This window comes from Mytilus galloprovincialis, chromosome 3, assembly GCF_965363235.1.
Source record: "Mytilus galloprovincialis chromosome 3, xbMytGall1.hap1.1, whole genome shotgun sequence".
Classification (NCBI taxonomy): domain Eukaryota; kingdom Metazoa; phylum Mollusca; class Bivalvia; order Mytilida; family Mytilidae; genus Mytilus; species Mytilus galloprovincialis.
Window position 1 is genome coordinate 61,864,128 of NC_134840.1, and position 13,873 is coordinate 61,878,000.

Consider the following 13,873-nt stretch of genomic DNA (forward strand, 5'->3'; position numbering starts at 1 on the left):
AGAAATTAAACTCATAAGAATAATGGAACAAGTCGCAAGAAGAGCTAGGCACAATTGTTCCCATGGGAATGCCGATAGTTTGTTGAAAAACACGTCCTCCAATCGTAACAAATATGGTTTCAAACAAGAACTCAAGCATCTTGATAATGTCAGTTTTTGAAAATTATGCTTGAATCAGAGTGATTCTTTACAAAGTAGGATTTATCCCTCCCAAGACAAGATACTTGTATCTACGTTGGTCATTCTTTTTTATGAAACCAAGCAACACGAACTCTTTCAATTTGTCCTTTAGTCCTCTAAAAAATCTTCGGAATTTTTTAGTACTTAGTATCCACATGTGATTCAAGCCACTTCTAGAATAGACAGTTTCATACTAACTTTGAAGCCCGGCTTTGACTGCTAATAGAATTGATGTTTTAAAATAATTTAGAAAGAGGTTTCGTGAAACTCTTGGAAGACCCAGCAATATACTGTTGTTTGTTAGGAAACTTATGTAGTTTAGGTATCCAATACAGTGATGGAAGATCCAGTTCTTCATCTTTGGTTGAAATTCCAAAGGAGTTTAGAAGAGACCTATGATTATCCAGAATTTCCTCTTTGGTAAGTGTCATTGGGGGTATATAGGTTGAGTTTCCAAGTAAATTGTCAATACCTTATTCATTTATCAAGCAGTTTATGTAATGAGATTTACACACAAAAACGATGTTGTTTGGTGCATAATATCTACGGGGACAACAACATATTTGTTTTAGAGGTAGGACAAGTGTTTTGCAATTTTTGTGTCTATCAAGATTGACGTAGCATAGATATTGGTAGACCAATCAAGTTTCTTAATTCTTATTTGTATGAAGGACTTCACAGCATTGATCCATTCAGAAAGAGTATTAAATTATATCAAGAGTTTCATGCTCCTAACTACTCAATCCTTGTCATATTTTATGCTGACTGAGCATAATTTATGATGAGAAATAACATGAACAGTCTTTTCAAATAACACTTAAGAATCAAACTGATACATTTTTATTTAGAAAATGATATAAATGTTAAATATCTACTATTAATATCCTTTAATATGACAAATATAGGAATATTACAATACCGGTATTCGATGAACACAATGGGTTCTGGTCAATACTGTGGAATTTTATGCTACTGTCCTACAAGTGGGAACTTAAGTTAGCTATTAAACCTAGTTCAATCAATTATTTTCTACTCAGAAAAATGCATGTATAAATTCATGAAAATGACATTTGTTTTCTATTCGTTTTATGTGTTTGAGCTTTTGATTTTTCCATTTGATTAGGGACTTTCCATTTTGAATTTTCCTTGGAATTCGGTATTTTTGTTATGTTTCATTTTCATATACTAAGGATGTATATAGTAATGAAATAGTCTGTTGGTAGGAAGTCATCGAATATTGCCAGTAATGTGCCATAATTATGGTTCTTTACATCTTTGATAAATGTGTTCATCCTGCTCTTTTGTCATTGGATACCTAACAAATCCACCATATAGTTAAATGTTACCTTTCAACCTCTCTCTGACACTTTTTAAAATTCCATCAACTACTAAGTTTTGTACTGCAGTCATAATATTCATTAAAGATAACAGGCTTATGGTTAAAAACGCCAGACGCACGTCTCGTCTAAACAAAACTCATCAATGTTACACGAACAAAACCACATCGGGAAACTAAATCAATTATGAAACTTAGGATTATTGAAAATCCAATCAAGCAGCATACCCCCACTCATAATTCAAAGCACTGGAACACAGAACGTAGCACTCTGACAGATCAGTTAAGCGCACATATATTACAACTCATTACTGTCAAGCTGCTGATAAGATATACAGTCATTAGGTTTAGTGGTATTGGAGAAATGAGTGACAAAACATTTTAAATTTATTGAATATTTCAAAGTATAAAGAAACAGGAAATAGACATCTGATAGATAAGAAAAGTTATCACTCAAAAGCTTCTCAGCAAATACGAAAGCATTCAGTTCCACAACATTTCGGTGTTGACATGAATATCAATAATGTGGTCATTTTTATAAATTTCCCGTTTACAAATTTTAAATTTTTCGAAAAACTAAGGATATTCTTTTCCCATGCATAGATTACCTTAGCCGTATTTGGCACAACTTTTGGGAATTTTGGATCCTCATTGCTCTTCAACTTTGTACTTGTTTGGCTTTTAAAATATTTTGATATGAGCGTCACTGATAAGTCTTATGTGGACGAAACGCGCGTCTGGCGTACATGTACTAAATTATAATCCTGGTACCTTTGATAACTATTCCATAGTTTCCGAGAGAAATATATTGAAAATATTTGTACAACAGAAGATTGGGCAGACAATGTGCAGTAATATAGTCCAAGTTTCTTCAATAGGATACTAGTATAACAAGTTGTCTTCGGCCATCTTTCCTTTGGAATAGAAAAGCCTCAGTATTTCAAAATGATTATCATTTTGCGATGAGTAAATTTACAAAAATGAGCACATCGATATTTTTATGGCTTGGTTAATAAAAGTCTCTGTGACGAAATATCCAACAGAGCACCACCGATCCAGTGGTTGCAAAATCTCATCACAGATATTGGGCTTATAATTAAGCACGCTAGATGTGTGTTTAGCATACCAAAATAATTCATTAGAGGCCTTGGTACTTAAACAGTTTAAAAACCAAACCATTCAATATAAAAGCTGAAATGTTTTGAAATAAACTACATGAGTGTACACACTGAAATGTCTTGTCTACTTTACTCATTTCTGTTTAAAATCTGGAATATGAAGGTTTCAAAGATTACATAAATCTTACATTATCAACAATCCATATAAATCATGGTATTGTTCAGATGAAACCTGCAGCACAATGTACACCTCATGCAACAATCAAGTAAGCCTATTGCCTATAGCATTTTGGGAAACAAATCTAGTCACCAAAAGTGAATATTTACCAATAAACAATAAAAATGATGCTCCGCAGGGCGCAGCTTTATACGACCGCAGAGGTTGAACCCTGAAAGGTTGGGGCAAGTATGGACACAACATTCAAGCTGGATTCAGCTCTAAATTTGGATTGTGATTAAATAGTTGACACAGCATAGGTTTTGGACACAGAATGAATGTGGTCTAATGAACTTAAAATAATTTTTTTGCCTTTGAGCAATCACTATGCTGTTGAATATTAATCCTCTCAAAAAAATGTTTGAAGAAATTTTCTTTTTATTTATGAAATCTGAAATGAGAAAAACTTAACCCCCCACACCATTTTTTTTTTTTTAAATCCCCCTTTCCCTTTTTTCAAAACTGATCTCAATTCAAATTTCTAATGGAGTTTGCAACAATAACTACTCATTTAAATACATCATAAAATATTAAAATGCAACAAAAAGTGCTTGTTATCACTGAATGGTAAAGATTGTTTTTATTTATCAGTTGGTAGTAAAAGTGAATATACATTGTGTATTGTATAAAACAATGATTTAAGTTGATTCAACTACTATTCTGGACAAAGAAAGATAACTCCAATCAATTGAAAATTTCTTGCTATTGCACAATATTGTGCAATTAGATATTTCTTGCTATTGTACAATACTGTGCAATTGAAAATATTTGCTATTGCACAATACTGTGCAATTGAAGATTTCTTGCTATTGCGCAATACTGTGCAATTGAAAATTTCTTGCTATTGCACAATACTGTGCAATTGAAGATTTCTTGCTATTGCTGAATACTGTGCAATTGAAAATTTCTTGCTATTGCACAATACTTAATATAATTATTTTGGATCCTGATTTGAACCAACTTGAAAACTGGGCCCATAATCAAAAATCTAAGTACATGATTAAATTCAGCATATCAAAAAAGCCAAAGAATTCAATTTTTGTTAAAATTAAACTTACTTTAATTTTGGACCCTCTGGTATTTAATGTAGACCAATTTGAAAACGGGACTAAAAATTAAGAATCTACATACACAGTTAGATTTGGCATATCAAAGAACCCCAATTATTCAATTTTTGATGAAATCAAACAAAGTTTAATTTTGGACCCCGATTTGGACCAACTTGAAAACTGGGCCAATAATCAAATATCTAAGTACATTTTTAGATTCAGCATATCAAAGAACCCCAAGGATTCAATTTTTGTTAAAATCAAACTAAGTTTAATTTTGGACCCTTTGGACCTTAATGTAGACCAATTGGAAAACGGGACCAAAAATTAAGAATCTACATACACAGTTAGATCCGGCATATCAAAGAACCCCAATTATTGAATTTTTGATGAAATCAAACAAAGTTCAATTTTGGACCCTTTGGGCCCCTTATTCCTAAACTGTTGGGACCAAAACTCCCAAAATCAAACCCAACCTTCTTTTTATGGTCATAAACCTTGTGTTTAAATTTCAAAGATTTCTATTTACTTATACTAAAGTTATGGTGCGAAAACCAAGAATATGGCTTACTTGGGCCCCTTTTTGGCCCCTAATTCCTAAACAGTTCAGACCTCAACTCCCAAAATCAATCCCAACCTTCCTTTTGTGGTCATAAACCTTGTGTTTAAATTTCATTGATTTCTATTTACTTATACTAAAGTTATTGTGCGAAAACCAAGAATAATGCTTATTTGGGCCCTTTTTTGGCCCCTAATTCCTAAACTGTTTGAACTAAAACTCCCAAAATCAATCCCAACCTTCCTGTTGTGGTCACAAACCTTGTGTCAAAATTTCATAGATTTCTATTTACTTAAACTAAAGTTATAGTGCGAAAACCAAGAAAATGCTTATTTGGGCCCTTTTTGGCCCCTAATTCCTAAAATTTTGGGACCAAAACTCCCAAAATCAATCCCAACCTTCCTTTTGTGGTTATAAACCTTGTGTTAAAATTTCATAGATTTCTATTCACTTTTACTAAAGTTAGAGTGCGAAAACTAAAAGTATTCGGACGACGACGACGACGCCAACGTGATAGCAATATATGACGAAAAATTAAAATTTTTGCGGTCGTATAAAAATGAGGTCTAGATGACTCTACAATGTAAATAAAGCTTACTCACTTATCAATGAAATGAGGTCGTGGTCACACTAACCATGTTAGACAAACATGTAGACCTGGCAAGGCATACCAAATATACCTATTGATAATTCATGATAAGTGAGTTTTTCACAAGACTAAAAATAACAAAAAATTTATTTGTCAAACAGTTGCTGAACAAGGAAAATGATGCCAAAAAACAATGGACATATGATAGGCATAAACTTCGTAACATAAAGCATCAAGGTATAAAATATCTAGATCTTCTACTATCTGAAATAAATAGTTTTATGCAAAAGCTCAAACGTGTTTTGCAAAAACCACATCCTCCATAGAAAAGTATCCCTGTTTTTGGATTCTGTGTCTTTTGTTGCAGATGAGACAAAAAATTAAAATTGGGCCAAATCTTACAATTGAGAAAGGAAGATTGCTTAGCCATCTATTTCTTAGTAATATTTGTTAATCATATATGCACCTGCCACATTTTTGCGCCTGTCCCAAGTCAGGAGCCTCTGGCCTTTGTTAGTCTTGTATTATTTTTAATTTTAGTTTCTTGTGTACAATTTGGAGTTTAGTATGGCGTTCATTATCACTGAACTAGTATATATATTTGTTTAGGGGCCAGCTGAAGGACGCCTCCAGGTGTGGGAATTTCTCGCAGCATTGAAGACCTGTTGGTGACCTTCTGCTGTTGTCTTCTCTATGGTCGGGTTGTTGTCTCTTTGACACATTCCCCATTTCCATTCTCAATTTTACTGTTAATTCATAATAAATTACTTCATCAAAGATATTTTTGGCTTTTTGAGATACTGATACTCATATTTACTAATGTCAGAAAAGCTACATGATAATATTATGAATGTATGGATAATATTATTGGTACCAACTTTCCTCTACCAGATGTGCAATTTGACAAATAATGTCTCTTCGGTGATCCTCAAGGCCAAACTATTTAAATAAAAAAACATCGAAGAGCTGTTCAAACCAAATAGGACATAAACACTAGCCAAACATGGTGATTGTTTAAAAGAAATCAGTTGAGGAAGGATGAGCTTCACAATGACCAGATCAGTTTATCAATATATTAATCACTGGGTAAACAAGAGATTAGCAGCTCATGATAGAAAGAAGAAATCAGTTGATGAAGGATGAGCTTTACAATGACCAGATCAGTTTATCAATATATTAATCGCTGGGTAAACAAGAGATTAGCAGCACATGATAGAAAGAAGAAATCAGTTGATGAAGGATGAGCTTCACAATGACCAGATCAGTTTATCAATATATTAATCACTGGGTAAACAAGAGATTAGCAGCTCATGATAGAAAGAAGAAATCAGTTGATGAAGGATGAGCTTTACAATGACCAGATCAGTTTATCAATATATTAATTGCTGGGTAAACAAGAGATTAGCAGCACATGATAGAAAGAAGAAATCAGTTGATGAAGGATGAGCTTTACAATGACCAGATCAGTTTATCAATATATTAATCACTGGGTAAACAAGAGATTAGCAGCACATGATAGAAAGAAGAAATCAGTTGATGAAGGATGAGCTTTACAATGACCAGATCAGTTTATCAATATATTAATCGCTGGGTAAACAAGAGATTAGCAGCACATGATAGAAAGAAGAAATCAGTTGATGAAGGATGAGCTTCACAATGACCAGATGAGTTTATCAATATATTAATCACTGGGTAAACAAGAGATTAGCAGCACATTATAGAAAAATGAAATCAGTTGATGAAGGATGAGCTTTACAATGACCAGATCAGTTTATCAATATATTAATCGCTAGGTAAACAAGAGATTAGCAGCACATGATAGAAAAAAGAAATCAGTTGAGGAAGGATGAGCTTCACAATGACCAGATCAGTTTATCAATATATCAATCGTTGGGTAAACAAGAGATTAGCAGCACATGATAGAAAGAAGAAATCAGTTGATGAAGGATGAGCTTTACAATGACCAGATCAGTTTATCAATATATTAATCACTGGGTAAACAAGAGATTAGCAGCTCATGATAGAAAGAAGAAATCAGTTGATGAAGGATGAGCTTTACAATGACCAGATCAGTTTATCAATATATTAATCGCTAGGTAAACAAGAGATTAGCAGCACATGATAGAAAGAAGAAATCAGTTGATGAAGGATGAGCTTTACAATGACCAGATCAGTTTATCAATATATTAATCACTGGGTAAACAAGAGATTAGCAGCACATGATAGAAAGAAGAAATCAGTTGATGAAGGATGAGCTTCACAATGACCAGATCAGTTTATCAATATATTAATCACTGGGTAAACAAAAAATTAGCAGCACATGATAGAAAGAAGAAATCAGTTGAGGAAGGATGAGCTTTACAATGACCAGATCAGTTTATCAATATATTAATCGCTGGGTAAACAAGAGATTAGCAGCACATTATAGAAAGAAGAAATCAGTTGATGAAGGATGAGCTTCACAATGACCAGAACAGTTAATTAATATATTAATCGCTGGGTAAACAAGAGATTAGCAGCACATGATAGAAAGAAGAAATCAGTTGATGAAGGATGAGCTTCACAATGACCAGATCAGTTTATCAATATATTAATCGCTAGGTAAACAAGAGATTAGCAGCACATGATAGAAAGAAGAAATCAGTTGATGAAGGATGAGCTTTACAATGACCAGATCAGTTTATCAATATATTAATCGCTGGGTAAACAAGAGATTAGCAGCACATGATAGAAAGAAGAAATCAGTTGAGGAAGGATGAGCTTTACAATGACCAGATCAGTTGATCAATATATTAATCGCTGGGTAAACAAGAGATTAGCAGCACATGATAGAAAGAAGAAATCAGTTGAGGAAGGATGAGCTTTACAATGACCAGATCAGTTTATCAATATATTAATCGCTAGGTAAACAAGAGATTAGCAGCACATGAAAGAAAGAAGAAATCAGTTGAGGAATGATGAGCTTTACAATGACCAGATCAGTTTATCAATATATTAATCGCTGGGTAAACAAGAGATTAGCAGCACATGATAGAAAGAAGAAATCCGTTGAGGAAGGATGAGCTTCACAATGACCAGATCAGTTTATCAATATATTAATCGCTGGGTAAACAAGAGATTAGCAGCACATGATAGAAAGAAGAAATCAGTTGAGGAAGGATGAGCTTCACAATGACCAGATCAGTTTATCAATATATCAATCGCTGGGTAAACAAGAGATTAGCAGCTCATGATAGAAAGAAGAAATCAGTTGATGAAGGATGAGCTTTACAATGACCAGATCAGTTTATCAATATATCAATCGCTGGGTAAACAAGAGATTAGCAGCACATGATAGAAAGAAGAAATCAGTTGATGAAGGATGAGCTTTACAATGACCAGATCAGTTTATCAATATATCAATCGCTGGGTAAACAAGAGATTAGCAGCACATGATAGAAAGAAGAAATCAGTTGATGAAGGATGAGCTGTACAATGACCAGATCAGTTTATCAATATATTAATCACTAGGTAAACAAGAGATTAGCAGCACATTATAGAAAAAAGAAATCAGTTGATGAAGGATGAGCTTTACAATGACCAGATCAGTTAATCAATATATTAATCGCTGGGTAAACAAGAGATTAGCAGCTCATGATAGAAAGAAGAAATCAGTTGAGGAAGGATGAGCTTTACAATGACCAGATCAGTTTATCAATATATTAATCGCTGGGTAAACAAGAGATTAGCAGCACATGATAGAAAGAAGAAATCAGTTGATGAAGGATGAGCTTCACAATGACCAGATCAGTTTATCAATATATTAATCGCTGGGTAAACAAGAGATTAGCAGCACATGATAGAAAGAAGAAATCAGTTGATGAAGGATGAGCTTTACAATGACCAGATCAGTTTATCAATATATTAATCGCTGGGTAAACAAGAGATTAGCAGCACACTATAGAAAGAAGAAATCAGTTGATGAAGGATGAGCTTCACAATGACCAGATCAGTTTATCAATATATTAATCACTGGGTAAACAAGAGATTAGCAGCTCATGATAGAAAGAAGAAAGCAGATGAAACTTGGGCAAAATTAAAAATGATGATTCTCAGCATCATTTCACAAAATAACTTTGGTTTACATAGTTCTGGTAAAATCAACAACATATAGGTAAATATCTTTTTATTTAGCATCAACTGTGCCTTAACAAATGAAAATAATAATGATTACAATGGAATAAAATATTCAAAGCACAACCTCAGATCACAATCAATCAATCACATCATTTAACTGCTAACACACAATCATTAATGAAGAGATGATATGAATGTTTGAATAAAATTCCACTTTTTACATGATCACATGACCAGAAACAATTTTAAATGATTTTTTTTAATAGGCATTTTTTTTCTTTGTTGTATTCCATCAACACTTTTAAATAAGCTACTGTATTTCTTATTATGGGTATTTCAATAATCATGCATATAACATGTTTTGGCTAGCTACTATTTTTGCCATACTGAATGGTAATCTATATTCAGTAAGAACCATCACTGCTAATTTGAAACTGGTAGTACGTGGATTTCTTGAAAAAGGTATTAAGTAAAAAACTGCCTATCAAATATTATTATCACTGTAACATCTTATAACAATAACATCACATGATACCTAACAGTAACATTCCATATCATGTGACAATTTTAAGTCATCACATGGTATCTTCTCATACAAATAACATAACCAACAAGATTTGAAGCAACAATATTACATAACACTTTCAACTTATTAAATCACAGATCTGGTTCCCTTTCACAAAAGTTTGCATGAAAAGTATTTTTAGTTAGACAAGGAAGCAGTACAAACATTTGTGAAAGCAGAATCAAATTAGAAATATATGAAAAGTTTGAAATCACATACATAACAATCCATAACAGACATCCTCATGATTAAAAATCAAAATAAAACATATTCAATCAAAAGTATCACATAACATTATATCTAACAAATTTCAAATTGGAAAAATACACAACTTATAAAGACATTATGTTTTACTCTATTTTTTATTAACATTTTGAATATTTGTCAGAAGATTTTTAGTCTTCAAAAATTTATGAAAATCTTTGAAAAAGTTGTTACATTGTATAGGATACATATTGCATAAAAAGATTGCTGATTAAAAAAGAGATATAAAAAAATCGATTATGCCATTAAAGATTGCAGAATCACATATTGCAATTCATAAAAGAAGCATTCATGTTTGTTCTAATCATAGACTACTTCTTTTTTTAATTGCTTTAGCGATATTAATGAATCTAAATTAGAAACACTGGATGAAAAACTCATATTGCTGGTATAAATATAATTTGACAATAAAAAATTGAAAAATCATTAAAAGACGATTTCAATGTGAAAGAGAAAATAAATTGATACACTATTTTTTAACAAAAAATCAAAGCCATTTTTAGACTTTCATTTCAAGATTTTATGATTTTTTTTGGTGGATAAGAATAATGAACAGAACAAATGTCAACCAAGTTTATCTAAATAATTGTTACTTAAAGTAAATGACGGGGTCACTGATTTAATCTAGGGATGGAAAATGGACGAAAGCAAGAGTTTTTGTTTGGTAGAATACAGCAATGCCACTAATCTAATCCATTTTTTTTAATACATAACAATTAAATAGGGTCTATTTACATTTGGTATGGCACAACATATAAAATGGCACAATAATGCTGAAACATGAAGCTGAGAAGCCAAAAGCACCAACATAATGCTGATTATCTCCCTTATATAACCATATTATCTCCCCTTAACCTACATTCCTAATATGATGTTCAAATGACAAAATTAATATGAACAAGGACATCATGGCATAAATAACATACTGTAATATAAAGTGAAAACTAAAAATTATTTCTGTTTTACCTAAACTTTCCTTTGAATAAGATTGTCAATACAAATAAATGAATAAAATCGGCTTTTTATAAACTATTCAATACAACCTTGCAAAACATTACAATTTGAATAAATAAACTGTAATTAAACACAATTTTGTTTTAAAAATGCCCAATAAAAGTTATTTATTGTCTGCAGTATTCACCTTGAACCACAGGCCCCAGCAGCCCAGGTTTGTAAAATTCCTTCCAAACTTAAGCGCCTGACTTCTAGGTGTTTAACATATTTTAAACCTTGTATATATAAAACCAAACTTTAGTCATTAGAGTTAGATATTGTTATTGAACCTTTCTCTTGTAATTGCAAAAAATTGAAACTGAATCTGCTACTTGAAAATTATTTTTTTGTTTCCTTAATCTCACTCATAACCATGGACTTGATGTAACAGTTACTTCAATTTAACTTACAATATTAAATCACATTACGAAATTTTTATGAATCAAGAGCACTTTGCTTGTATATAATAAAATTTCAAATAAGTAGTTTAAAAAAATTAACAATAATTATGCATGAAAAATTTCCTTTTTCACAACAAAGACAATAACTTGAACACTTATAAACTAAACTAGTTTTGATTTTTGATTTATGTAAATGTAGTAACCCTACAGCAATAAACAGAAAATAAATAAAAAATCTGAAACAAAATTATAATTAAGTCTTTAATGGTACAGGTCATACAACATTTGTTATACAACCTTTTTTTCAGAAAAATCCTATCTGGAAAACTTCAGTATATTTTTAACTGGTAATACTGATCCATCTTTTCTGAAGACAGTAGCAAGTATAAAAGATAACAGTTTTTAAGGTTAATTCTATGCTGATAATAGCAAGAAAGACCATCCATACTACACATGTAATACTGGCTGTTTACTTCTTCACAGATAGTGGCCATGCAATATTTGATGCAAGTCTCTTGTAAGCAAATACACAGTCTTGATTTTTTAACATGATTTCTGTTTTCACGTCTTGAGGACAATGACTATCATTCAGTTTTGTTTCTGGAAAAAAATAATAACATAAATAAATATATCACAGAATATTTTGGTTTTTGTTTGTAGAAATTTATATGATCTTTCTTTTGTTGTTTTGTATCAAGTTGTCCTATATAAATAATACAAAAATCAACTTTATAAATCTGTGTACCATTTACGTTAAACAATGTCCTCTACTGGATGGTAACATCATCAGACATATGTATCATGAAACAAAATAATTCTAAAAGACATTTAAGATTGTGTTCCAGTTTGCTGGAATCTGATGGATTTTTAGAAGATCTTTTGTTTATAATTATATCACACAAAATAAATAAGTTCAATTCCTTTTATAAATTTGCATTGCATTAAAATGTTTTTATATATAAAAAAAAGGACCTTACCTACTCCCCTCACTATGTAATAAAAACCATAATCCTGAGGGTTTGTTATTTTGAATTTGTGAGCAATCATGGAACCTGAAATGTAAAACGATATCATCAATATAAGGGACAAAACTCTGGATAATTTCAAAGCATTACAGGCAAATTTCATATGAATTAACAGTCAGCTCTCTCAATCAAACAAATACAAAGGAGTCAATATAAAAAAAATCAAAATTGGTGATTAAGGTTTAATACAAGCCATTAATTTACTCTAGATAACATTGTTAAAAAAAAGTTACTATATATCTATTACTGTATAAGAAGTGCACACTCTGTTGGCAGGCAGTTACGCTTATTAATAGATCGATTTTACCTACATCCCCCATCTTATTCTGGGTTGAAATTATTAATTAGGAGAGGCCAAAATGCAACTAACACCTTGTCAAATTGTACTGTCAAAAATGACAAATAATAAAACTAGAGAAAAAGATGTCCAAGGAGACCGATTATAATTCATCAATTTAAAGAAAGTTATATCTAACTAGAAATATAATCAGTATTTAAAGATTTTACTGTGACACTACATTTGGGAAATCGATCATGTTATCTTTTAGTATGATGCACATTGTACTGAAAATTAGTACACTGTATTTTAATTGTAATCAATCAAAGTTTAACATTGTTTATGAAATCTATCAAGTTAAATTTAGCTTTATAAATTACTTGTGGTAACATAAAACCAAAATCTACAACATCACTACATGACACAGAGTAATCAAATGTATGTAAAACGTGGTCTTAAATTTTTGTTCTCTCAATTTTTTTAATAGTAAAAACAAATGTTCCTACATTCTACATTTTGCAGATTTTTGTTTTGTATGTTTTCATTTTGTATGTTCACCATTTCTTTATTAAACTTTATGCGCCAAAAAAATGAATCCAACTGCAAAGCACATACCTGCCAACTGTAATTATTTGTGGGGGTTTTGCCAATGGAAATTGGAAATTTCAAAAGAAACAAAACAATCAATTCTACTATGGGTATAGGATTGTAAAAGTATGAAGAAGCAAATAAACAACATTAAAGCATTTTGAAATGATGGCAGGTATGAAAGTTTGCTCTGTCCTACATGTACTTACAAACATCTCGAGTATTCATGTTAGGTCTGACAGGTAAAGTTTTCCAGATAATGGAATCTCTCAGCTCATCAGGGATGGCAATCTTCAGAAAACCTTGCATGTCACTAATACTGGGTAAACGACTCTGAAAGGTAATAAATATTGATGTTAATATTGGTTAATCTCTATTCTGTAGTGTCTTTTTGCAAGTATCACATGCATATCAAGAATAAACACAATAAGAGGATTCAATCATTGATGGGAATCTTAAAGAGGGGAAACTTTTTGTTGGATACTAAAAAAACTATCACATACTGAAAAGGGTTAGAAATCATGTATTATTATATTAATATCATTCTTTACACAGTCTACTCCTCATGAAAAAAATATTTTAAACATTCAATAATA

The 13,873-nt window shown here is 31.5% G+C and overlaps 1 protein-coding gene across 5 annotated transcripts in view; it reads right to left on the reverse strand.

The window, feature by feature from the left end:
• Positions 1-9,198: 9,198 nt before the first annotated feature.
• Positions 9,199-13,873, reverse strand: part of LOC143068565 (protein sprint-like) — a 50,116-nt gene continuing 45,441 nt past the window's right edge. For all 5 annotated transcript variants that reach the window (XM_076242727.1, XM_076242728.1, XM_076242729.1 and 2 more), the window contains 3 exons: positions 13,487-13,610; positions 12,365-12,439; positions 9,199-11,987 (listed from right to left, as the gene is read on the reverse strand). In XM_076242727.1, coding sequence (XP_076098842.1) covers positions 11,857-11,987; positions 12,365-12,439; positions 13,487-13,610 — 330 coding nt within the window. In that variant the 3' untranslated portion in view covers positions 9,199-11,856. The remainder of the gene's footprint in view (positions 11,988-12,364; positions 12,440-13,486; positions 13,611-13,873) is intronic.